The 27,941-nt window shown below is 39.6% G+C and overlaps 2 protein-coding genes across 2 annotated transcripts in view; both read left to right on the plus strand.

The window, feature by feature from the left end:
- Positions 1 to 8,321, plus strand: part of LOC139726683 (scavenger receptor cysteine-rich domain-containing protein DMBT1-like) — a 57,646-nt gene extending 49,325 nt beyond the window's left edge. Inside the window, exons 26-28 of the mRNA XM_071637670.1 lie at positions 5,189 to 5,537; positions 5,953 to 6,269; positions 8,290 to 8,321. Coding sequence (XP_071493771.1) covers positions 5,189 to 5,537; positions 5,953 to 6,269; positions 8,290 to 8,321 — 698 coding nt within the window. The remainder of the gene's footprint in view (positions 1 to 5,188; positions 5,538 to 5,952; positions 6,270 to 8,289) is intronic.
- A 10,070-nt stretch (positions 8,322 to 18,391) lies between these two features.
- On the plus strand, positions 18,392 to 25,309 carry LOC139726685 (scavenger receptor cysteine-rich domain-containing protein DMBT1-like). The gene is made up of 7 exons (XM_071637671.1): positions 18,392 to 18,438; positions 18,923 to 19,248; positions 19,647 to 19,843; positions 20,374 to 20,735; positions 22,657 to 22,965; positions 24,197 to 24,520; positions 24,943 to 25,309. Exons 1-7 carry the CDS (start codon positions 18,392 to 18,394, stop codon positions 25,307 to 25,309), a joined length of 1,932 nt encoding a protein of 643 aa, XP_071493772.1.
- Positions 25,310 to 27,941: the final 2,632 nt, after the last annotated feature.

The following is a 27,941-nucleotide window of genomic DNA, read 5'->3' on the forward strand; positions in this document are numbered from 1 at the left end:
AACTGAAAACCATAGAAATTTGCTCTTTCACAAATTCGCAGAAATGTATTTATTCACCTTCACTTTTACAATCTAAAGGTGAGGTTTGTATTTGTCATGTTATAATCTGTCAAATATTCTTAACAAAATATTTTCATTTGTTCACTAATCTTTTTCCACAATATTTGTCATTTGTGTACTGAGCAGTTCTTGAAACACCATCACACATCTCTGTACAGATCATGAAATAGCAAGAGGTGCATCAGGCTTTTGAAATACATAACAACATTTCTAATTCTCTGTGAAATAATTCCTGCATGGATGAGATACAGTAATTGTGTAAGTCATAAGATAGGCAGAAGGCAAGTACATTACCTGCTTAAGTAGTATGAGGAACTTTTTCCACATATTTGCTAGTTTGTTCGGTGTTGTTGTTTTTTTTTTCCTTTTAACGCATATTTGTCCTAAAAGCAACTACAAAGGGCAGGAAAACAATTCCATTAAACAGGACCTTTGGTATTGTCACAGAAAACATACATTATATTGCTGGTACTGTATGATACTTCCGATAGGAGAAGCTTTACACTTCTTCAGTATGACTTCACTTCACTTCACATTCATAAAGTCGAGTACTTGAATTAACTTATCTTTGTATACGAGTGACCTTTTTTGTTGTTGTTGATCTGCAATTTGAAAGCACCATAGACACATCTATACAACTGCAAATACAAGAAGAGTATCAATTCAGGTTAACGAAATCATGACTTCTGACAATTTACAGCATGTCCTACGAAAACACACACAAAAAAGAAAAGAAAAGAAAAGAAAAGAACACATTGTTTTATAATGAGAAGGATAATAAGAATCCCAAGGGGAAAAGAGCTAGGATACCACACCCACACAGTTTCACAAGCATAAATGAACAAAATTCCTCAACCATGATCTAAAATATATAACATTGGGAATCGATAAAAAATTTGAAGAGTTTGATAGCAAAAACCGATAAGTCCATTTTTTAAGATTTTGAAGTACGGTCTCTGTCATAAAGTACAAAATAATACCTTTTAAATTATATATTGGTTACTACATATAAAGGTACATTTTTGAAGTTATGGTCAAAAAAAAGCAAAAATTTTCTTATTGTTCTCTTTATTTTTCTTGACCTTTAATCGCAAATATCTCCATTTGGCAAAAATGGACTTATCGGTTTTTGCGAACAAACTCTTCATTTACACTTTTTTAAAAGCAGAGCAACAAATTCGTTAGAGTAAACTATATGCAGGCCTAAAGCTGAGGTTTGAATTTGCTGTCCTATAACCTGCCTATGACAATAATATGTTGTTAGCATTTGTCATTTTGTTCACCAAATTTGCCAACAGTCTTTTAAACACCACACATGTACATTTTGTATTTCTGCAAAAGCAATATAAACTGGTGACAAGAGGTGCATCAGTGCTTTGAAATAAATTACATAATCTTCAATTCTCTACACAATACGTAATTCCTGCGTGGGTATAAATGCAATAAGTTTTACCAGTCTAGGTGCAAACTTTAAAAGTGTGCAGAAATCGACCACACAATGACTGGAGAATCATAAAGAGCATTTTCCTTTTGTGCTTTTAAAGTTTAGAACTACAGTCTGTATGAATGACTCCACTTCTCAGATTGGCATCTGGTCTGATCTCATTACGTCTACCCCCTCCCCCCAATACAGTTGATTCAAAGCTGTTAAATGCAAATTATAGTGAAACATTATAACTGGTACATTGTAAGTTGCAAATACTGTATTGGGATCATAACAAAACATCTGACCCTCCATCACACAAACCAACAAAAAGTCGCCTGACATGAATATTTGATTGACGGCAGATTCTGAAAGAGCAGCTATAAAATACACTATAAGTCAATGCAAACAAACTTACCTACCCTATCTACATATTTCTCAAAGGTTTTCTCTGGCAGCATCAGTGTGTTTTCTTTGACTCAGCTCATTCTTGGCTAGCGTAGGTTTCTGGTCGATGCTGTCAACGGGCTATCGGGCTAAAACTGTCATTCTGATCGATGTAGCATGGTCACCCAGCTCATTCTTGACTAGCCCATCGGTTCTGTTTGATGCTGTCAACGGGCTATCACAGGCTGTCATTCTGGTCGATGTATCGTCTCAGCCACACAGCTCATTCTCGACTAGCCCAGGGTTCTGGCTGATGCTGCAAATGGGCTATCCCGGGCTCTTATTCTGATCGATTAATTCTTGTGGCCACCCAGCTCATTCTTGGCTAGTGGTAAGCCTACGGTTCTGGCCGATGTTGTCAACGGTCTGTCACGGGCTGTCTCTCTGATCAATGTAGAGTCTACCTTTTTCCCTAACCGCACCAGCGACCCAAACACGTACGTACTGCTTCATCGTCCCGGCCAGAGTTAGACTCTACTTGTTCCCTGGTTTCTGTGCATGTTGGTGTGTCCACTTCCCTGATATATGAATTGAAAGATACAATAGACCTACACCGCGTTAATAAAACAATGTCATTGCTATAATTCGATAAACAGAACACGGCATTACACGGCGTGACTCCTCACTAAGAACAAGCCTGAAAACATACTGAAGAGATTTTGACCTAACAGTTAGGCCTACTGGGCTGTAGACAGACCTCTATTGGCTCTAACGTTAACACTGACAGTTATACATTGTAACTTATAAGCTTCTAACATTAATAGTCATTAGAACAAATTTCCTTACTGCATGTAGACGGTAAAGACCTTGCCCCGGGGCGCTCCTTGTACACAGTTATCTTTGCGTTCGGCGTTTGGGCTATGTTTCGGAGTTAGTAGACTCTATTTTTAATAGGCATAGAAATGTCTAAACGTTACATGCATACCTAGCTAAGTAACTTAGCCCGGCCCAGTCGCTGTAAAAACGTGACAGCCATGCTCCGGCCCCGCACGGCGTCTGTTCGGGCTAGCCCATGAGCCATTGCTATGCCAAATTTCTAATTGTAAAGTGTCAGCTCAGCCTAATATGTTATTGATAGATCTGGATCTACTGTACCTGGTAAACATTACACAAGATAGCAGCTTCGATCAAATTAGATCTAACATTGGGATCTAGCTAACCGTTAACTGTCAAAGGTTAATCACTGACTGAAAACAAAAACTGAGTGATGAATCTAACACGTAACATTCTACCTTGATTTTGTACCAACGTCGAACGAATGTCATCTAAAAATGAGATAAAACCACATTAAAACTAAAAATCTTACCTCTTCTCCTAAATTGTGATGACTGCCATGGCGAAAATGAAATTGACAGTGACACGTTTCCAGTCCACTTTGTCAAAAGTAATGAACGTTACCGGGTGCCGTTCGTTATGGGTGTGATGTGTTTGTGTAAGTGTCTACACTATAGCCGTCTGCTGCCGCTCGCTGCATGTGTGGTATTGCATTGGCACTCTGCCGCTATGTGGTGGTAGGTTTGCATAGGCGCAGGCTAGGCAGGCAGCACAGGGCTACATAGCCGCGGCGCGTGCCGCCGCGGTTACATACTACGTAGTAGTCCTACAGTGCAGTACTAGTATGTGTACGTTTACGCGTACGCATATCTGATCGAGCGCTAAAATTGGATGATGGCAGCTGTCAGTTGGCACGCAGCCAAGAGAAGTCATTAGTCTACGATAAAAACAATATGTACTTTTTATTATCACAGCAGTAGAAACACATACAATATTTTTGTACCAATACCACAGTTTTGGTGATTCTTACATCTGACATTCGAATATACAGCAAGGGGAAAAATGAAAGTGGACCTAAAGATATTGTTTGACCTGCAGGAGTACCACAAATAACACTCGGGGACTGGGTCGCATACTAGCAAATGGTGACGAACGGAACCATTTCGATTGGGAACCATTCATAGGTGCTCATCGGAACCATTTTGCGAGAACCATCTGATGAGAACCATTTTGGAGCCGACGAGAACCATTTGAGAACCTTTTTTTCTTAGAGTGTAAGGTGCAAGATTCCATTAATCTTTCAACCTCTTTCCTAGCTAAAGAAGCTTTTGTCAATAGTTAACACCTTTATAGATTTGATTGTGTTTTTAAACCTGTGGAATGATATATGGATTCAAGACACTGTAGAAGATATTTGAACGACCTTTATAATCAGTTGTAAATTTATTCGTAGAGACAATTTTTAACATGAAAAGTTCTGAAGTTAACAGTACATAAACCTATCTGTTCAACCTATTTTATAAGAAAAGTAGGTGTATGAACTTTCCTTAAAATTTCTGTCATTTTTAAAATGTTTGTATCTAAGAATTGAAAATTGGAGTTTAAATAAGTTTCCGAAATACCTGGACTTCATGTACAGGCCAACCTATCACTGTGCAGCCAGTCACCCCGACAGAGGCACCAGAATCTCCTCCGCCAAGTACCCTGTTGAGGGTTCGACTTGTCGGTGGTCCAAGTAACAGAATTGGGCGTGTGGAGGTTCTCTATCGTGGCCGTTGGGGAACAGTCTGTGATGACCAGTGGGACCGCAGAGATGCAGCGGTTGTGTGCAGAATGCTTGGTTTTCCCGCTGCAATAAGAGCCGTTAGTGGCGCTCGCTTTGGTCGAGGCCAAGGTCGCATAGTCCTGGACAATGTGCAATGTCAGGGAAGAGAACAGAATTTGGCAGATTGTAGGCACAATGGATTCTTTCAACACAACTGTCAACATACCGAGGATGCTGGTGTGGTATGTGCAGGTGGGTTTTTATACTGCATTTGATATAAAGGATATCAACGATAAACCTTCAATTCGAAATCTAATTACTCTGACAAACTAGAAAGTCCAAAGTAATGGCGTTGCTTCAGTTTATGAGTTCCTGGATAGGCGATATTTTTAGGTGACGAGAAGGTGAAAATATCGAAAAAGAAAGATGAATATATAAAATCGCAAAGACTTTTTATAAGAGGAGACAGATCTTGATAGATACCTCGAACGCATGATATTTATACCTACGCAACCTAGTCAATACACCGCAGCAGCACATATGACACTGATGATCCCTGCAGGAAGATTATTTCTTATACAATCCGAGACTGTCTAATATATGGCATATTAAACTAAACACGGCAATTTGAATTATCCTAAAGGTAAATTAGTGTATTAAATACAATTTGTTACAAAGACGGCAAAAAAGTGAGAATAATTGGGCTATTATCTCCACAGCATTACCGTCACCTAGTCCGTCGAGCGCCCCATTCCAGCTTCGGCTTGTCGGTGGTTCCAATAACAGAGAGGGCCGGGTGGAGGTTTATTACCAGGGTGCCTGGGGGACAATCTGTGATGACCAGTGGGACAGCAATGACGCCGAGGTGGTTTGTAGGATGCTGGGCTATCCAGCTGCAGAACGGGCCATTGGTCAGGCTAGCTTCGGTCAAGGTGAAGGTCGAATAGTCCTTGACAATGTGCAGTGCCAGGGAAGTGAAGAGAGACTGGTAGATTGCCCACACAATGGATTCTTTCAACACAACTGTGGACATCACGAGGATGCTGGCGTCTCATGTCGAGGTAAGGTGCAAAGCTTCCAGCAAGCTTTCTAGCTCTTACTTAGCTAAAGAAGCTTGTGTAATTAGGGAAGCACCCCGTTATCCAGTATATTTGCTGGCTTTATTTGACCTTGTAGAGAGAGAAAGGGTTTTGTGAGATTGTGGAAGAGCTGATGTTTGAATACATGGAAAAGCTTGCAAATCTGATGTCAGTGATAAGTGGAAATTAGGCAGTCATTACTCCTGTAATGATCTTGAATTGACAGTGTCAAAAAACTTTGATGAACTTGTGAAAATTGCAGGAAGAGTCTGCTCTGTGCTTGAACTTGCTGTCTCTTGAAGCTATTTCTTTCCTTGGATTAAAAAATGCGTATCCAAGACGTGATGAGATGAGTTTTGTTGGGCTATCATCTTCACAGCATTACCGTCACCTAGTCCGTCGAGAGCCCCATTCCAGCTTCGGCTTGTCGGTGGTTCCAATGACAGAGAGGGCCGGGTGGAGGTTTATTACCAGGGTGCCTGGGGGACAATCTGTGATGACCAGTGGGACAGCAATGACGCCGAGGTGGTTTGTAGGATGCTGGGCTATCCAGCTGCAGAACGGGCCATTGGTCAGGCTAGCTTCGGTCAAGGTGAAGGTCGAATAGTCCTTGACAATGTGCAGTGCCAGGGAAGTGAAGAGAGACTGGTAGATTGCCCACACAATGGATTCTTTCAACACAACTGTGGACATCACGAGGACGCTGGCGTCTCATGTCGAGGTAAGGTGCAAGATTCCATTAATCTTTCAACCTCTTTCCTAGCTAAAGAAGCTTTTGTCAATAGTTAACACCTTTATAGATTTGATTGTGTTTTTAAACCTGTGGAATGATATATGGATTCAAGACACTGTAGAAGATATTTGAACGACCTTTATAATCAGTTGTAAATTTATTCGTAGAGACAATTTTAAAAATGAAAAGTTCTGAAGTTAACAGTACATAAACCTATCTGTTCAACCTATTTTATAAGAAAAGTAGGTGTATGAACTTTCCTTAAAATTTCTGTCATTTTTAAAATGTTTGTATCTAAGAATTGAAAATTGGAGTTTAAATAAGTTTCCGAAATACCTGGACTTCATGTACAGGCCAACCTATCACTGTGCAGCCAGTCACCCCGACTGAGGCACCAGAATCTCCTCCGCCAAGTACCCTGCTGAGGGTTCGACTTGTCGGTGGTCCAAGTAACAGAATTGGGCGTGTGGAGGTTCTCTATCGTGGCCGTTGGGGAACAGTCTGTGATGACCAGTGGGACCGCAGAGATGCAGCGGTTGTGTGCAGGATGCTTGGTTTTCCCGCTGCAATAAGAGCCGTTAGTGGCGCTCGCTTTGGTCGAGGCCAAGGTCGCATAGTCCTGGACAATGTGCAATGTCAGGGAAGAGAACAGAATTTGGCAGATTGTAGGCACAATGGATTCTTTCAACACAACTGTCAACATACCGAGGATGCTGGTGTGGTATGTGCAGGTGGGTTTTTATACTGCATTTGATATAAAGGATATCAACGATAAACCTTCAATTCGAAATCTAATTACTCTGACAAACTAGAAAGTCAAAAGTAATGGCGTTGCTTCAGTTTATGAGTTCCTGCATAGGCGATATTTTTAGGTGACGAGAAGGTGAAAATATCGAAAAAGAAAGATGAATATATAAAATCGCAAAGACTTTTTATAAGAGAAGACAGATCTTGATAGATACCTCGAACGCATGATATTTATACCTGCGCAACCTAGTCAATACACCGCAGTAGCACATATGACACTGATGATCCCTGCAGGAAGATTATTTCTTATACAATCCGAGACTGTCTAATATATGGCATATTAAACTAAACACGGCAATTTGAATTATCCTAAAGGTAAATTAGTGTATTAAATACAATTTGTTACAAAGACGGCAAAAAAGTGAGAATAATTGGGCTATTATCTCCACAGCATTACCGTCACCTAGTCCGTCGAGCGCCCCACTCCAGCTTCGGCTTGTCGGTGGTTCCAATAACAGAGAGGGCCGGGTGGAGGTTTATTACCAGGGTGCCTGGGGGACAATCTGTGATGACCAGTGGGACAGCAATGACGCCGAGGTGGTTTGTAGGATGCTGGGCTATCCAGCTGCAGAACGGGCCATTGGTCAGGCTAGCTTCGGTCAAGGTGAAGGTCGAATAGTCCTTGACAATGTGCAGTGCCAGGGAAGTGAAGAGAGACTGGTAGATTGCCCACACAATGGATTCTTTCAACACAACTGTGGACATCACGAGGATGCTGGCGTGTCATGTCGAGGTAAGGTGCAAAGCTTCCAGCAAGCTTTCTAGCTCTTACTTAGCTCAAGAAGCTTGTGTAATTAGGGAAGCAACCCCGTTATCCAGTATATTTGCTGGCTTTATTTGACCTTGTAGAGAGAGAAAGGATTTTGTGAGATTGCGGAAGAGCTGATGTTTGAATACATGGAAAAGCTTGCAAATCTGATGTCAGTGATAAGTGGAAATTAGGCAGTCATTACTCCCTTAATCTTGAACTGACAGTGTCAAAAAACTTTGATGAACTTGTGAAAATTGCAGGAAGAGTCTGATCTAAATGAATTGTGCGCGCGCACCTTGCAGAGGTTGCCCCACCGAGTGCTCTGAAATTCTGTCATTTTTGGGACTTACTTGGTTGTGTTTCAACTAGTATTATATGACAGAACATTGTTTTATTATCCAGGATTACACAGGACTTTTTGAGGACCATTATCATTGTGCCTGTACCCAGATTTTAAACCAACAGTCCTCACCTTCGCCTAGCCTCGTGACTTGGCTCGAGGGAATGTTCTCCATGTGGTATTACGGAACGCAAGCCACAATATGCACTGTCAAGACTGCACCTACATGTTCTGTGTACGGACTAGACGCACACAACCATCGCATTACGTAAGTGACTTTTTTACTCCGCCATCTTTGCTGTAGCCTGTCACGGTTAATGAGTGGGTAGGCTCTACCTACCCTGCTACTACAGAGGATATGTATACAATGTACCCGTGTTCGTCCTCTCTCAACCAACAACCATTTTTACTACAATCCTGGCTAAGCTGGCTTTATTTGAGACTTCGTACCTGCTCAAAACCTACAACTCACTGAAGTCGGCATTGTGCCACTGGCACTGAGGTGAGCTTTGTCTGAACCCACCCACTTCAAGCATTACTATTACAATCGTAGAGTGGGATCTGTTGTGCCGCACTTACCGATGTTTCGAACTTGGACCATCGTATTATTTCTTCTGTTATCTGTTTGTACACACACAAGTACTGAGAGCAACTTCAACACAAAATCAAAGTTACCGCAATGTCAGCTGAAACGTTTGAAATTAGGGGCTCGCATAGAATACTATGCAAACACAAGAGCAACATTTCAACTGTCTCTTACCATCTGTGGAGACATAGAACCAAATCCAGGACCTCAACGTCAAAACATCAGTCATCGTAGTCGTACTTCTTATAATTGGCCATCCGCAGACGGTGTTTCGACTAAGCATGGGTGGAATTCCACAACTTCCAGTCATCAGCTTCATGTGCATGAGTGCCTAGGACTCCATGCGTGTACCTCTTCGCCATATTTGAATTCAACACTCCCTCATCAATATCTCAACAGACAACGTGCCCCGCTGGCTTTAAGATGTCGCCAAACTCCACGCATTCCTCAGCATTTGCCCAAACTACAATATACAGTGTGGAAGCGAATTCATGATCTGGGAATATCACGAAAAAGAAAGACCCACCGGGGAAGCAAAGGAAATGGAAGGAAAACAAATAAATTCAACAGAATCTGTACTACAGGTAATTCGCGAAAGCTGATTGTCCAACCAATACCAGTGTTATTATCAAGAACACGTGTGATATTTAAAAAGGAAAGACCAAGTTATGGGAAAAAAAAAATTGATTGTTATAAAACCGGTTTTACAATTGAATAAAGAGGTAAGATATGATCTGCCAAATGTTTTTTTTAGCAAATGTACGTTCTCTTAGAAACAAATTTGATGAGATAGCTGTTTCTGTAGAAAAATATGATGTTCATACCCTGGTTTTGACTGAAACATGGCTTGATGAAAGTACACCGATTGAGTATTTTCCCCTTTCTGGTTTTATCTCTTTTTCTCAATCACGTATAAACAAAAAGGGTGGTGGAGTCGCAGCATATATAAAACAAAATTTTCAACCGAGATGTCTCTCTGTTTCAGTCCCTGTTGGTATAGAAATTATTTGGATTTATATGCGACCTCCTCGTCTCCCTCGGTCAATTTCAAGTATTATTTTGTGTACAGTATATTTTCCTCCCAAAAACCCAAATGGTGAATGATATATTGACCATATTTTAACTAGTTTGGATTTTTTAGCTACAAAGTACCCAAATGCAGGCTTTGTTATAGCTGGAGATTTCAATGATTTGGATGTTACTCAAATACTGTTATTAGAGAATTTCAAGCAAGTTGTGAATAAACCCACAAGAGGTCAGAATATTTTAGATAAGATTATCACTAATATCAGTCATGTTTATGATCCAGTTGAGATTTTATCACCCCTTGGGATGAGTGATCACAATTGTATCTTTTGGTGTCCCTTACACCAACAATATAAGTTTGAAAATTCAGGTAATAGGAAGAAAAAAAGAATTGTTCGACCCTTAACTGATAGTGGTATTCGTGAGTTTGGCAGCTGGATAACACAGCACACTTGGGAAGAACTTTACATTACCACTGATGTTTCTGAAATATGTGATATGTTTTTGCAGGTTTTAAAGCACCGAATAGATCAGTTTTTACCTGTGAAAGAAATAAGTATTTATGAGAATGATAAACCATGGATAAACTGTGAAATTAAAATATTGATGAAAAAAAGACAAAAAGTATTTATTGATAAGAATGTTAAATTATGGAAATATTTTAGAAACAAAGTGCAAAGAGCAGTAAAAGTAGCCAAGGATAAATTTTATAATGAAAGAATACAAAGGTTGAAAATTAACAATCCTGCTGATTGGTATAAACATATTAAATTGATGACTCATGGAGTTCAATGTCAAATGCAGATTGATGTACCTGATATTAGTGAAAAAGAACGTCACAATTCTGAGTATGTAGCAAATTATATTAATGAATTGTTTTTATCTGTAACAACCGATTTTTATAAACTGGACAGATCACAGTTACCTGCATATCTGCCTTCACCTTATGAATGCCCAGTCATACAACCACATGATGTTTTCAATAAGTTACGTAAGTTGAGTTTACGAAAATCAACTGTGTCTTATGATTTGCCAGTGAGAATAATCCGAGAATTTGCTTATGAGATATGTTTTCCTTTATGTCATATTATCAACATTGCCTTTAAGCAGGGTACTTTCCCAAAAATGTGGAAATATGCTGAAATTATTCCAATTCCCAAATGTTTTCCCCCAGTAGTTTCTGAGTTGAGACCAATAGCTCTGACCTCTTATTTTGCTAAGATTGCTGAGTCTTTCATAGTTAAATGGCTGTTAGAAGACATTAGGGACCAAATCGATATCAATCAGTTTGGTAACCGCCCTGGACTTTCAACTTGTCATTATTTGATTGCAATGCTTCATAACCTGTATAAAAATGCTGAAAAACAAAGCAATGTATCAACTATGGTTTTAACAGATTTTTCGAAAGCATTTGACCGAATTTATCATAACATTCTGATTCATAAGTTGGTATTTATGAATGTGCGCCCATTTGTTATTTCATTAGTTGTGGATTTTTTATATTGCAGACAACAGGTTGTTAAATATAATGGCAGTATCTCTGATATTAGAGAATGCAATGCAGGGGTTCCGCAGGGAACAAAACTTGGACCGGTTTTGTTTTTGATTATGATAAATGATGCTTGTAAAGATTGCCCTTTTTCATTTTATAAATATGTTGATGATTTGACTATTGTAGAGGCTAGGAATAGAAATCAACCATCTCAGATACAAAGACAAATTAATGCACTGGCAAGTTGGTCATTGTTGAATAACATGAAACTTAATCCTCAGAAATGTGTTTTTATGACAATTTCTTTTATGAAGCAATCAATTCAGCAAAGTTTGTGTATCAATGAAATTTCTTTGAAAGAAACAAGCACTGTTAAGATTTTAGGGGTGTATTTTCAGCAGAATCTCAAATGGGATGCACATGTTTATGAAATGGTGAAAAGATGCAATAGGAGATTGTTTATGTTACGCAAATTGAAACACTTTAATTTATCAATAGTTGATCTTATTGCAGTGTATACAGGATATATCAGACCAATTCTAGAATATTGTGCCCCACTTTTTCATTCGAGTCTTACAAAAAAACACACAGAGGTAATAGAAAAGATTCAAAAACGTGTATTGAAAATCATATTAGGTTGTAATTATGTTACATATGATATGGCCTTACAAGTGTGCAATTTATTATCTTTAAAAGAAAGGAGAAGGAAATTGTGTTTAGATTTTGCTCTGCAGTTAGAAAAGCACCCCAATCATTCATTGTGGTTACCGGATCAAAGAGATGTTAAAATCAATTTAAGAAATATTACAAAATATTCTCAACTGCATTGTAAAACTGATCGGTTTAAGAAAAGTGCAATACCGTATTTTATTGATATACTGAATGATTATTACTGTAATGACTCTTAGTAGAGTTTTTTATTCTCACTACTGTCTAATGTGTTGGTAAATTTATTTATATAGTTATATGTATAGGAGTTTGCAGCGTGGTGGGTAGGGAAGACAAATGATACATTCGATTAGGAAATTTTTATGTATTTTATGCATGCTAGGAAACCCCACTTTTTCCATACTGCACTCAAAGTTAGTTGTTAGACATTTACACAATGTACAATACATGTAGGTCGGCCTGTCTTTAAACGTGCACTTAGCACAGGTACATTGTATGGGCGTGTGTTGGGTGTGGTTTTGTGGACATGACGGTGCTTGTGTGTGTGTGTGAGTAATGTATGTGTGTGTGTGTTTATGTGTGTGTGTGTTTGTAGCTGCAATATGTGTGTGTGTGTTTTCCCTGTGTGTACGTATAGCGTATATGTATGTAAATGTATGCGCGTGAATGTGAGTGTGTACATACGTTGTATTGTACATCGAGCATGTGCACTGTGTTTATGCTCATGCGCGTTTGTGAGTGTTGTACAGATATGCGATCTACACATCAATGTACAGTAATGTATGTGTGCATGTGTGTGTGTGTGTGTGTGTGTGAGAGAGAGAGAGAGACAGAGAGAGTATGTGAGAAATGCTTTAGGTATGAGTGGGTAGTGAATGTGTGTACATTACGGGGGAGGGGAATGATCACTTCACCAACAAAATAATGTTACTGCAAGTATTTGTGGAATGTATAGTGTAGGTTGTTGACGCGTCTTTCCAACCACACTGCAAACTCCTGTACTCCCTTTTGTATCTGTAGAAGAGCTTACATTTTTTTTCTTCTTCTTTCGACAATGAGTTGAGTAGCCCTGAGTGTTTCTTCCTTTTCTTTTTTTTTTCTGAGAAAAAAAAAAATTAGGAGTGTACCGCTACTGTTTATAAAATGTTCATTCATTTTTTTTTTCTTTTTGTATTTATATAACAATCTGTAGCGTTAAAAATGTATTAGTTGTGTATACAGAATGTTTGAATGTAATGTATCTTTTTATGTATTATGATTATGTTATTATTTCATCTGTTTTGCTGTATAATCTCTGTATATCTGTGTAATTCGACTTTTAGTCGCCGACTCAGATTTTATTTGAATAAAGACCTTTTAATCAATCAATCAATCAATCAATGATCTGTGCTTGAACTTGCTGTCTCTTGAAGCTATTTCTTTCCTTGGATTAAAGAATGCGTATCCAAGACGTGATGAGATGAGTTTTGTTGGGCTATCATCTTCACAGCATTACCGTCACCTAGTCCGTCGAGCGCCACATTCCAGCTTCGGCTTGTCGGTGGTTCCATTGACAGAGAGGGCCGGGTGGAGGTTTATTACCAGGGTGCCTGGGGGACAATCTGTGATGACCAGTGGGACAGCAATGACGCCGAGGTGGTTTGTAGGATGCTGGGCTATCCAGCTGCAGAACGGGCCATTGGTCAGGCTAGCTTCGGTCAAGGTGAAGGTCGAATAGTCCTTGACAATGTGCAGTGCCAGGGAAGTGAAGAGAGACTGGTAGATTGCCCACACAATGGATTCTTTCAACACAACTGTGGACATCACGAGGACGCTGGCGTCTCATGTCGAGGTAAGGTGCAAGATTCCATTAATCTTTCAACCTCTTTCCTAGCTAAAGAAGCTTTTGTCAATAGTTAACACCTTTATAGATTTGATTGTGTTTTTAAACCTGTAGAATGATATATGGGCCATTCTCCACAAAAGGGCACCAACAGGGTTGGACAAACTATAAAATTTTGACATTAAAAAAGTCACGAAACTCATTTGAATTCAGAAACTTTAATACTTTGAGAACACATAACAACCAACGGGTGATTTTTGACACAAACACATTTTTCAAGAAATAGCATTGAACTTGAACACATTTTTTCATAGTTTTTACCACCTGTCAGATACGTTACCATTAGGCTTTAGACAAGAAAATGGCAGTGGATGTATCATTTGTGGACCATTAATGTAAATATCTATTTCAATGTAAACGTAACTATATGCGCACATGACTAAATAGTAATTCTTGAACTTTGATCGGTCCAGATGTAAAAAAAAAAGGTTTGACATTTGAAGCCTGTAAGTTAAAATCAGCGCCAAAATTATATATTTTCGTATAAGATACACAACCCTATATTGCAATTATTATCTCTAATACACTTTGATCTTATATTGCTTTGACATAGTAATAAAAGTCATACATAAGTACTGAAATTATCAAAGAAAGCTAATTGCAAGCGCACTTTACAACAGATTTCATACATTTCGAGTTACAAGGAAAGAAAAAAACGGTAACGTATCTGACATACTTCTTTCACAAAATTTCGTTACCTAGATTTGTATCTCAAGATGACGATAAACTCAATCTTGCTTTATATCTTACATCCAAATGAATTACCAACCATAAACATTCATATTTATAGCCCTAGTTAATCGCCTTGACACTGCTCAGTAATACAAAGTCATACATTCATCATGATATCATTATGTGCATGCATTAACAAAATTTACGCAATAAGATAATTATGTTCTGTTTGAAATGCATGACTGAAACTTGATTTAAAATGTACAATATAGTCCATTTTCTTCTATTATCTTATTGATTAGATATCTGGCATTATTAAGGTGGAACAATATCAACAATAAAAATCAAATCTATATTACCTATACGAGTGCAAGGAAGATATACGGTCATGTCGATACGGTAACGTATCTGACAGACATCTATACTACAAAATGTTGTTACTGTGAATTATAAAGTAACATGACGATAGACTCGCCCTTGCATATTGTCTACATCAAAATGTTATAGCCACCTAGAACATATCATAACCTCGGATAATCGATTTGACATATTTCAGTTAGTAAAATTATTAATCGATAACATACACAAAAAAGTTAACCCGAGACGTAACTATAATTCTGTTTCAAATATAATGACTGAAACTTTTGATATCTAATGGACAATGTACAGCCTATTATGTAGTTCTGTCCCTCTGTTAACGCGTATAGATATGCAACATTATTCAGTTTGGAACAACATGATGAAGTTGAATAGCTCCGAGTGAACAGACAAATATTTCACTTCCAACGTATAAAGGTAACGTATTTGACTGCTGACAGTTTAATCTTATAAAGACAATGTTCACTTGGGCTACATGTGTTTCGGCTCTGCTCCTAACAAAAAGACCCAAAAGGACCTTCTAAAATAGTATAAAAGATTTCATTCCCAGCAAGTAGTCACGTTGCATATAGGTGTCAGAAGCTTTGTATAATGTATCAATATATTTCCACATGTCCTGTCATGAAATTTGTTTTAAAAAAGCCACGGAGTAATACGTTAGATAATGGTGGAAATAACGTAACCGACACAACCCTCAAGTAACTAAAACTTCTTTGCATTAACACATCTGATTCATCATCCACTCAAACATTTCGGTATCTTAAAACTTACACTATATTGACGTATTCCACATCTTCATATTTTTTTTTTTTTTACATTCATAGAGAGCCAAGACAAAAAAAAAAAAAAAAAACTAGATTAAGGAATCATAAATATTCTCCTTCCACGTATCAGTTGACAATAAACATTACGTTGCCCCTGTACATAATGTGGCAAGTTTTAAAGGGAAAATCCGGGTCGAAATTAATAAAATTAAGAAGGAAGAGAAGCAAAAAATACAATCCGAGTATACCAAGTAAGGAAGATAATACATTTCTAAATTTCACATCTTCAGAAAACATTTCTTGACCAGTCTTTATGAAGATTCTAATGAGCAAGTCGTTGATGTCATCCGCTCATAATTTGTCATTATGTTATACATGACATTTTTGAAATTCTTTTTTTTTTTTTTGCAGAATACCTGTACAGGCAAAAAACATACCCTGATATTAAGATATGTCAGAACAAATTTTTATCTGTCATTCATTCTGGATTAATAGAGGGAAAGCTTTATACTAAATCATATATGATATATTAAATTTTTAGGATGTCTGAAAATAAAATGTGTAGAAAATTGTGAGGGGATTACATCATTAATTTGCCCATTTCAAAAAAAGAAATGTTTTCCGAAAAAAAATAAAATATAAACACGTCATTATTTTCCTTTTTCAAGAGTCGACATGTCTTGATCAGAAACAGGAACGCGATAATGGATTTGTCTTTTCCGCTCCTTCGCTAGAAATGTGGGGTCACTCTTTTTCTTTCTCTCTCTGCATCCATAGGCCTTTTGTATCTCAGCAAGCATTTTACCCATGTTTTTTTCTTTCTAAAATACACGAGAGACAAACAGAGAGGGGAAATATCAGCATGGGAGTTTTATATGCATATTATTTAATAAAAAATAACACATAAATATAATATATATAGTCGTCGTGTACGTAAGAACAGGATATTATCATCCAATAAGATTCCTTACCAGTCGGGTAAGATACGTTACCGTGCCAATGCAGGGTAATATTCTAACGTACATGCGAGCTATCACACACACGAAACAATATCATGCGTACACAAGATGTCTTTAAGCCGTATAACTGTTCCATCAACATTAAATAACTCTCAAATGTGTCATACTAGTCATATAAATAAATGAACTATACTCTGCCGATATTCAAAAATGAAATTCTTACCAACCACGTAGCCGGGACGAATAACAAACGGCGAGAAGCCTTACATCTCCCTCAAACTCTCGGTACTAAACGCAATGCAACATCACGCTCAAAGTGGCCGCCATGCTTTGAAGAGCAGAGAACCATTAGGTTATGCAAAATTAGAGAATTAGCGCAAAGTGCGATGCGCCTATTTTATGCACTTTATGCGGTAACGTATTTGACGGTAACGTATTTGACGGTAACGTATTTGACGGCCTTAATGTTCAACATTGTGTTTTCACAAAATAACAACTTTTTCTTTCGTAACTCCCATGTATGAATACAAGCAATGTAAAGTGCTTTAAAGAAAAATGCATTATAACTCTATCAACAAAGTACTTTTTCTGTAATAGAGCAAAGTTTCAGTAACGTATCTTATTTCAGCTTATCGTAACATACACAATTGCAAACTTTTTATCTGAATATATTTATCATTATAGAGTTTCAGAATACACTATTTGTATTTATATAATGTTGAAATGGACTTCATTCACTAGACCGACATACAGATCACTGCTTTATTGTCTTCATATTTTTTAGGGCGTCATACAAAAAGTAACGTATCTTATGGAGATTTGGAGACACCATCGCTAAGATCGCAGAAAAAAATATACAAACCTTTTTTCGCTAAGCATTATGCTTTTTTATTTAGGCACCGAAGGCACTATAAATTAGTGAACAAAACATAGATTTCTGATATTACGGTAAAGAGCGAGAGCGTGAAATATAATCACAGAGTAGGCTGGAGACATGGGTAAAATCAACAAATATATATTTCATGTTGTCGTATATAATTTTTTCATGAGGTGCTGTGACCTCAGTTGATTTTGATTTTACTCATTATATTCTCTAGTATAAATAAAAGTAAAAAAATTGGTTTCCTAATGATAAAATCTTGTTTTATGGCCTAGAGAAGGTTGGAGACACAAAAATGCCCTTTGGTGCCCCTTTTCGGAGAATGGCCCATATGGATTCAAGACACTGTAGAAGATATTTGAACGACCTTTATAATCAGTTGTAAATTTATTCGTAGAGACAAATATAAATATGAAAAGTTCTGAAGTTAACAGTACATAAACCTTTCTGTTCAACCTATTTTATAAGAAAAGTAGGTGTATGAACTTTCCTTAAAATGTCTGTCATTTTTAAAATGTTTGTATCTAAGAATTGAAAATTGGAGTTTAAATAAGTTTCCGAAATACCTGGACTTCATGTACAGGCCAACCTATCACTGTGCAGCCAGTCACCCCGACAGAGGCACCAGAATCTCCTCCGCCAAGTACCCCGTTGAGGGTTCGACTTGTCGGTGGTCCAAGTAACAGAATTGGGCGTGTGGAGGTTCTCTATCGTGGCCGTTGGGGAACAGTCTGTGATGACCAGTGGGACCGCAGAGATGCAGCGGTTGTGTGCAGGATGCTTGGTTTTCCCGCTGCAATAAGAGCCGTTAGTGGCGCTCGCTTTGGTCGAGGCCAAGGTCGCATAGTCCTGGACAATGTGCAATGTCAGGGAAGAGAACAGAATCTGGCAGATTGTAGGCACAATGGATTCTTTCAACACAACTGTCGACATACCGAGGATGCTGGTGTGGTATGTGCAGGTGGGTTTTTATACTGTATTTGATATCAACGATAAACCTTCAATTCGAAATCTAATTACTCTGACAAACTAGAAAGTCAAGAGTAATGGCGTTGCTTCAGTTTATGAGTTCCTGCATAGGCGATATTTTTAGGTGACGAGAAGGTGAAAATATCGAAAAAGAAAGATGAATATATAAAATCGCAAAGACTTTTTATAAGAGAAGACAGATCTTGATAGATACCTCGAACGCATGATATTTATACCTGCGCAACCTAGTCAATACACCGCAGCAGCACATATGACACTGATGATCCCTGCAGGAAGATTATTTCTTATACAATCCGAGACTGTCTAATATATGGCATATTAAACTAAACACGGCAATTTGAATTATCCTAAAGGTAAATTAGTGTATTAAATACAATTTGTTACAAAGACGGCAAAAAAGTGAGAATAATTGGGCTATTATCTCCACAGCATTACCGTCACCTAGTCCGTCGAGCGCCCCATTCCAGCTTCGGCTTGTCGGTGGTTCCAATAACAGAGAGGGCCGGGTGGAGGTTTATTACCAGGGTGCCTGGGGGACAATCTGTGATGACCAGTGGGACAGCAATGACGCCGAAGTGGTTTGTAGGATGCTGGGCTATCCAGCTGCAGAACGGGCCATTGGTCAGGCTAGCTTCGGTCAAGGTGAAGGTCGAATAGTCCTTGACAATGTGCAGTGCCAGGGAAGTGAAGAGAGACTGGTAGATTGCCCACACAATGGATTCTTTCAACACAACTGTGGACATCACGAGGATGCTGGCGTCTCATGTCGAGGTAATGTGCAAAGCTTCCAGCAAGCTTTCTAGCTCTTACTTAGCTAAAGAAGCTTGTGTAATTAGGGAAGCAACCCCGTTATCCAGTATATTTGCTGGCTTTATTTGACCTTGTAGAGAGAGAAAGGATTTTGTGAGATTGTGGAAGAGCTGATGTTTGAATACATGGAAAAGCTTGCAAATCTGATGTCAGTGATAAGTGGAAATTAGGCAGTCATTACTCCTGTAATGATCTTGAATTGACAGTGTCAAAAAACTTTGATGAACTTGTGAAAATTGCAGGAAGAGTCTGATCTGTGCTTGAACTTGCTGTCTCTTGAAGCTATTTCTTTCCTTGGATTAAAGAATGCGTATCCAAGACGTGATTCGATGAGTTTTGTTGGGCTATCATCTTCACAGCATTACCGTCACCTAGTCCGTCGAGCGCCCCATTCCAGTTTCGGCTTGTCGGTGGTTCCAATGACAGAGAGGGCCGGGTGGAGGTTTATTACCAGGGTGCCTGGGGGACAATCTGTGATGACCAGTGGGACAGAAATGACGCCGAGGTGGTTTGTAGGATGCTGGGCTATCCAGCTGCAGAACGGGCCATTGGTCAGGCTAGCTTCGGTCAAGGTGAAGGTCGAATAGTCCTTGACAATGTGCAGTGCCAGGGAAGTGAAGAGAGACTGGTAGATTGCCCACACAATGGATTCTTTCAACACAACTGTGGACATCACGAGGACGCTGGCGTCTCATGTCGAGGTAAGGTGCAAGATTCCATTAATCTTTCAACCTCTTTCCTAGCTAGAGAAGCTTTTGTCAATAGTTAACACCTTTATAGATTTGATTGTGTTTTTAAACCTGTAGAATGATATATGGATTCAAGACACTGTAGAAGATATTTGAACGACCTTTATAATCAGTTGTAAATTTATTCGTAGAGACAATTTTAAAAATGAAAAGTTCTGAAGTTAACAGTACATAAACCTATCTGTTCAACTTATTTTATAAGAAAAGTAGGTGTATGAACTTTCCTTAAAATTTCTGTCATTTTTAAAATGTTTGTATCTAAGAATTGAAAATTGGAGTTTAAATAAGTTTCCGAAATACCTGGACTTCATGTACAGGCCAACCTATCACTGTGCAGCCAGTCACCCCGACAGAGGCACCAGAATCTCCTCCGCCAAGTACCCTGTTGAGGGTTCGACTTGTCGGTGGTCCAAGTAACAGAATTGGGCGTGTGGAGGTTCTCTATCGTGGCCGTTGGGGAACAGTCTGTGATGACCAGTGGGACCGCAGAGATGCAGCGGTTGTGTGCAGGATGCTTGGTTTTCCCGCTGCAATAAGAGCCGTTAGTGGCGCTCGCTTTGGTCGAGGCCAAGGTCGCATAGTCCTGGACAATGTGCAATGTCAGGGAAGAGAACAGAATTTGGCAGATTGTAGGCACAATGGATTCTTTCAACACAACTGTCAACATACCGAGGATGCTGGTGTGGTATGTGCAGGTAGGTTTGTATACTGCATTTGATATAAAGGATATCAACGATAAACCTTCAATTCGAAATCTAATTACTCTGACAAACTAGAAAGTCCAAAGTAATGGCGTTGCTTCAGTTTATGAGTTCCTGGATAGGCGATATTTTTAGGTGACGAGAAGGTGAAAATATCGAAAAAGAAAGATGAATATATAAAATCGCAAAGACTTTTTATAAGAGAAGACAGATCTTGATAGATACCTCGAACGCATGATATTTATACCTGCGCAACCTAGTCAATACACCGCAGCAGCACATATGACACTGATGATCCCTGCAGGAAGATTATTTCTTATACAATCCGAGACTGTCTAATATATGGCATATTAAACTAAACACGGCAATTTGAATTATCCTAAAGGTAAATTAGTGTATTAAATACAATTTGTTACAAAGACGGCAAAAAAGTGAGAATAATTGGGCTATTATCTCCACAGCATTACCGTCACCTAGTCCGTCGAGCGCCCCATTCCAGCTTCGGCTTGTCGGTGGTTCCTATAACAGAGAGGGCCGGGTGGAGGTTTATTACCAGGGTGCCTGGGGGACAATCTGTGATGACCATTGGGACAGCAATGACGCCGAGGTGGTTTGTAGGATGCTGGGCTATCCAGCTGCAGAACGGGCCATTGGTCAGGCTAGCTTCGGTCAAGGTGAAGGTCGAATAGTCCTTGACGATGTGCAGTGCCAGGGAAGTGAAGAGAGACTGGTAGATTGCCCACACAATGGATTCTTTCAACACAACTGTGGACATCACGAGGATCTAAAGAAGCTTGTGTAATTAGGGAAGCAACCCCGTTATCCAGTATATTTGCTGGCTTTATTTGACCTTGTAGAGAGAGAAAGGATTTTGTGAGATTGTGGAAGAGCTGATGTTTGAATACATGGAAAAGCTTGCAAATCTGATGTCAGTGATAAGTGGAAATTAGGCAGTCATTACTCCTGTAATGATCTTGAATTGACAGTGTCAAAAAACTTTGATGAACTTGTGAAAATTGCAGGAAGAGTCTGATCTGTGCTTGAACTTGCTGTCTCTTGAAGCTATTTCTTTCCTTGGATTAAAGAATGCGTATCCAAGACGTGATTCGATGAGTTTTGTTGGGCTATCATCTTCACAGCATTACCGTCACCTAGTCCGTCGAGCGCCCCATTCCAGCTTCGGCTTGTCGGTGGTTCCATTGACAGAGAGGGCCGGGTGGAGGTTTATTACCAGGGTGCCTGGGGGACAATCTGTGATGACCAGTGGGACAGCAATGACGCCGAGGTGGTTTGTAGGATGCTGGGCTATCCAGCTGCAGAACGGGCCATTGGTCAGGCTAGCTTCGGTCAAGGTGAAGGTCGAATAGTCCTTGACAATGTGCAGTGCCAGGGAAGTGAAGAGAGACTGGTAGATTGCCCACACAATGGATTCTTTCAACACAACTGTGGACATCACGAGGACGCTGGCGTCTCATGTCGAGGTAAGGTGCAAGATTCCATTAATCTTTCAACCTCTTTCCTAGCTAAAGAAGCTTTTGTCAATAGTTAACACCTTTATAGATTTGATTGTGTTTTTAAACCTGTGGAATGATATATGGATTCAAGACACTGTAGAAGATATTTGAACGACCTTTATAATTAGTTGTAAATTTATTCGTAGAGACAATTTTAAAAATGAAAAGTTCCGAAGTTAACAGTACATAAACCTATCTGTTCAACCTATTTTATAAGAAAAGTAGGTGTATGAACTTTCCTTAAAATTTCTGTCATTTTTAAAATGTTTGTATCTAAGAATTGAAAATTGGAGTTTAAATAAGTTTCCGAAATACCTGGACTTCATGTACAGGCCAACCTATCACTGTGCAGCCAGTCACCCCGACAGAGGCACCAGAATCTCCTCCGCCAAGTACCCTGTTGAGGGTTCGACTTGTCGGTGGTCCAAGTAACAGAATTGGGCGTGTGGAGGTTCTCTATCGTGGCCGTTGGGGAACAGTCTGTGATGACCAGTGGGACCGCAGAGATGCAGCGGTTGTGTGCAGAATGCTTGGTTTTCCCGCTGCAATAAGAGCCGTTAGTGGCGCTCGCTTTGGTCGAGGCCAAGGTCGCATAGTCCTGGACAATGTGCAATGTCAGGGAAGAGAACAGAATTTGGCAGATTGTAGGCACAATGGATTCTTTCAACACAACTGCCGACATACCGAGGATGCTGGTGTGGTATGTGCAGGTGGGTTTTTATACTGTATTTGATATAAAGGATATCAACGATAAACCTTCAATTCGAAATCTAATTACTCTGACAAACTAGAAAGTCAAAAGTAATGGCGTTGCTTCAGTTTCTGAGTTCCTGCATAGGCGATATTTTTAGGTGACGAGAAGGTGAAGATATCGCGAAAAAGGAAGATGAGTATATAAAATCGCAAAGACTTTTTATAAGAGAAGACAGATCTTCATAGATACCTCGAACGCATGATATTTATACCTGCGCAACCTAGTCAATACACCGCAGCAGCACATATGACACTGATGATCCCTGCAGGAAGATTATATCTTATACAATCCGAGACTGTCTAATATATGGCATATTAAACTAAACACGGCAATTTGAATTATCCGAAAGGTGAATTAGTGTATTAAATACAATTTGTTACAAAGACGGCAAAAGAGTGAGAATAATTGGGCTATTATCTCCACAGCATTACCGTCACCTAGTCCGTCGAGCGCCCCATTCCAGCTTCGGCTTGTCGGTGGTTCCAATAACAGAGAGGGCCGGGTGGAGGTTTATTACCAGGGTGCCTGGGGGACAATCTGTGATGACCAGTGGGACAGCAATGACGCCGAGGTGGTTTGTAGGATGCTGGGCTATCCAGCTGCAGAACGGGCCATTGGTCAGGCTAGCTTCGGTCAAGGTGAAGGTCGAATAGTCCTTGACAATGTGCAGTGCCAGGGAAGTGAAGAGAGACTGGTAGATTGCCCACACAATGGATTCTTTCAACACAACTGTGGACATCACGAGGATGCTGGCGTCTCATGTCGAGGTAAGGTGCAAAGCTTCCAGCAAGCTTTCTAGCTCTTACTTAGCTAAAGAAAGCTTGTGTAATTAGGGAAGCAACCCCGTTATCCAGTATATTTGCTGGCTTGATTTGACCTTGTAGAGAGAGAAGGGATTTTGTGAGATTGTGGAAGAGCTCATGTTTGAATACATGGAAAAGCTTGTAAATCTGATGTCAGTGATAAGTGGAAATTAGGCAGTCATTACTCCTGTCATGATCTTGAATTGACAGTGTCAGAAAACTTTGAGGAACTTGTGAAAATTGCAGGAAGAGTCTGATCAGTGCTTGAATTTGCTGTATCTTGAAGCCGTTTCTTTCCTTGGATTAAAGAATGCGTATCCAAGACGTGATGAGATGAGTTTTGTTGGGCTATCATCTCCACAGCATTACCGTCACCTAGTCCGTCGAGCGCCCCATTCCAGCTTCGGCTTGTCGGTGGTTCCAATAACAGAGAGGGCCGGGTGGAGGTTTATTACCAGGGATCCTGGGGGACAATCTGTGATGACCAGTGGGACAGCAATGACGCCGAGGTGGTTTGTAGGATGCTGGGCTATCCAGCTGCAGAACGGGCCATTGGTCAGGCTAGCTTCGGTCAAGGTGAAGGTCGAATAGTCCTTGACAATGTGCAGTGCCAGGGAAGTGAAGAGAGACTGGTAGATTGCCCACACAATGGATTCTTTCAACACAACTGTGGACATCACGAGGACGCTGGCGTCACATGTCGAGGTAAGGTGCAAGATTCCATTAATCTTTCAACCTCTTTCCTAGCTAAAGAAGCTTTTGTCAATGGTTAACACCTTCATAGATTTAATTGTGTTTTTATACCTGTAAAATGATATCTGAATTCAAGACACTGTAGAAGATATTTTGACGACCTTTATAATCAGTTGTAAATATTTATTCGTAGAGACAGTTTTAAAAATGAAAAGTTCTGTACTTAACAGTACATAAACCTTTCTGTTCAACCTATTTTATAAGAAAAGTAGGTGTATGAACCTTCCTTAAAATTTCTGTCATTTTTAAAATGTTTGTATCTAAGAATTGAAAATTGGAGTTTAAAATAAATTTCCGAACTACCTGGACTTCATGTACAGGCCAACCTATCACTGTGCAGCCAGTCACCCCGACAGAGGCACCAGAATCTCCTCCGCCAAGTACCCCGTTGAGGGTTCGACTTGTCGGTGGTCCAAGTAACAGAATTGGGCGTGTGGAGGTTCTCTATCGTGGCCGTTGGGGAACAGTCTGTGATGACCAGTGGGACCGCAGAGATGCAGCGGTTGTGTGCAGGATGCTTGGTTTTCCCGCTGCAATAAGAGCCGTTAGTGGCGCTCGCTTTGGTCGAGGCCAAGGTCGCATAGTCCTGGACAATGTGCAATGTCAGGGAAGAGAACAGAGTTTGGCAGATTGTAGGCACAACGGATTCTTTCAACACAACTGTCGACATACTGAAGATGCTGGTGTGGTATGTGCAGGTGGGTATCTATACTATATCAAGGATTTAACAACTAAACCTTCTAATTGAATCTACCCTGACACCACAGAAAAACAATATACATGGTATTGCAGTTCGACCTCGATTATCCGGCCATGTCGGACCGGCGCTCATCCGGATAAGCGAATTGGCCGGATATGGGAGACACGATGTTTATGTATATAACGCTGCCGTCCAAGCTGCCGTCCCAGTGCACTGGCAGCTAGGTAGGTGGCGTACCCCGCAACGACGGTGTAATCTATGTTAGCCTGCGCAAAATTGTAGTCACTTCTTCATAGTATTAAAGTATATCTTTATGTGAAAATCATATATGTATTACCTCATTAGATATTGAGAAAGTCACATTTTTGTTCAGTGTTTAAAGTCCTTCACTGCGTGAACGCGTCTCATATTGTGTTCATACCCAGAAAACCGCCCAAACCGATCGTGAAATTCCCCAATGCCGCAATACAACGAAATCTTTTCTCGCCCTTTTCCTTGGTCTTAGATATGGCTTGCACTTTATCTAGTGATTGAGTATCAAGCTGACGTGTTTTCTAATGTACTTGTGTGTAACTTCTAACTTTCTGTCACTGTTATGTGTGCAAAAATCCTGCCTTTTCAGTAGTATAGCTAATGGTTCTTTAAAAAAAATGATGATCAGTTATCTTATTCATTATACGATTTCATTGAAAGCAAGGCTTCGCATTTTCCCTACCATTTTACGCACTACACGTCTAACTTCAGAAATCTATAGACGTTTCTAGGTTTGGAAAAAAAAATGTTGTGTCAAAGAATGACTACGCTTTTGTCTCAGAATAATGTGGTAGATGGAAGGTTTCCGACATGACATTTAACATAGTTAAGTTCTCTATCAGAGATTGCAGATCTTGGTAGATACCTTTGTCGATACATGATTTCCTACCCAATGTGATCATAAGAAAGCACCCTATCTCCATGTGATATCCTTTGGAGGGAGATTAATTTCTGCTTTACTGGGAATTTGATATTGCATTTTGACTAAGTTTACAAAATACTTGCATTTCATGTACAGCCCGACGTATCACTCGCCCGCCAGTCATCCCGACAGAGGCACTTGAAACCAGTTCAGCAAGCACCCGTACAGAGGTACCAGCATCTCCTCCTCCAAGCACCCCGTTGAGGGTTCGACTCGTCGGTGGTCCAAGTAATAGAATTGGGCGTGTGGAGGTTTTCTACCGTGGCCGTTGGGGAACAGTCTGTGATGACCAGTGGGACCGCAGAGATGCAGCGGTTGTGTGCAGGATGCTTGGTTTTCCCGCTGCAATAAGAGCCGTATCTGAGGCTCGCTTTGGTCTAGGCCAAGGTCGCATAATCTTGGACAATGTGCAATGTCAGGGAAGAGAACAGAGTTTGGCAGATTGTAGGCACAACGGATTCTTTCAACACAACTGTCGACATACTGAAGATGCTGGTGTGGTATGTGCAGGTGGGTTTTACACTGTATCAAGGATATCAAAGCGAAATCTTAAATTCGAAGTTTGCTCCGACACAACAGAAAAACAATAAAATGGTATTACTGAAGATCTGGCACAATAGATTTTTTTTTTTTTCATCACAATTGTCGACATTTACAAGATGCTGGTTTTATATTTGCAGGTAAGTTCAAAAGCCTAAAAGAGTTTGTCTTAACAAAATCGAAACATTTCTAATGCTGAAAATGAAGACTGTTGTGTAGTATAATTTGACGACCCGAGAGCCTGAAAGATAAGATAGTCAAAGACTGCGATATATTCATAGAGGGTTAAATCATGATATTATAGTATTACACAGATAGAAATTCATAGGGAAATAGTGTAAAGGTCATTTCCCCTTATACATTAATTTTATTTCCACATTGGCTCTAATTCCCTCAGACACTGGCTGTTCATTCACAAGTCCATGCATCTTAAACCCTTAAAAACAGTTAAATTACTAATAGAATACATGAGCACACAGTAATATATGCAAAGATTATAATTATGAAAAATAAAAACACAAGACAACATTAATACTTGAGTTCACAGGAAACGAATCACATACAAGCCCTATACCCATCCGCCCCTACGCACACACGAATAACTCGACCAAAGATCATTTACATTTGTACTTTCACACATACACACACATACACACAAAGAACAATCCCATACACATCATACAAACAAATTTAATAAATGTACGACTGAAGACAGAGCTATTAAATAACATTCATATATTCAACTTAAATCTGATGAATCTTAGTTCCCTTTATCGAGGACTGAAAAAGTTGTTCAAAATGTTTTGTTTTTCTCAATTGTAGCACACTTAACTCTTTGAATTATTGTTAAAGGGCATGGCTAGTAACCGATCAGTGGGAATCAGTGGGAATGGTGAGGGATGATTGTTCCAATCCTTGTGGGATTCATTTAAGACTACATTGTATATCTACTGTTGTGTGAAAATTATTTGGTTCAGAACGGTCTCATATTCAAGTAATGTGCAGATTAATGCCCCGTCACTGACCAGGCACGCTAACGTGGAAACATTAAACTGCACATTACTTGAATATGAGACCATTCTGAAGTAAGTAAGTTTCACACAACAATAAATATATAATGTACTCTTAAATGAATCCCACAAGGATTGGAACAATCATCCCCCAACATTCCCACTGATTCCCACT

The sequence above is a fragment of the Diadema antillarum genome, unplaced genomic scaffold (assembly GCF_040938485.1).
Source record: "Diadema antillarum isolate AM-2024a unplaced genomic scaffold, OU_Dant_1.0 seq00000096_RagTag, whole genome shotgun sequence".
Taxonomy (NCBI): Eukaryota; Metazoa; Echinodermata; class Echinoidea; order Diadematoida; family Diadematidae; genus Diadema; species Diadema antillarum.

Coding starts and splice junctions, on each gene's coding strand:
- LOC139726685 (XM_071637671.1), top strand. CDS start 18,392: ATGGATTCTTTCAACACAACTGTCGACATACCGAGGATGCTGGTGTG. Junction 18,439..18,922: donor ATACCGAGGATGCTGGTGTG/GTATGTGCAGGT, acceptor ACCGTCACCTAG/TCCGTCGAGCGCCCCATTCC. Junction 24,521..24,942: donor GTCACATGTCGAGGTAAGGT/GCAAGATTCCAT, acceptor TCCTCCGCCAAG/TACCCCGTTGAGGGTTCGAC.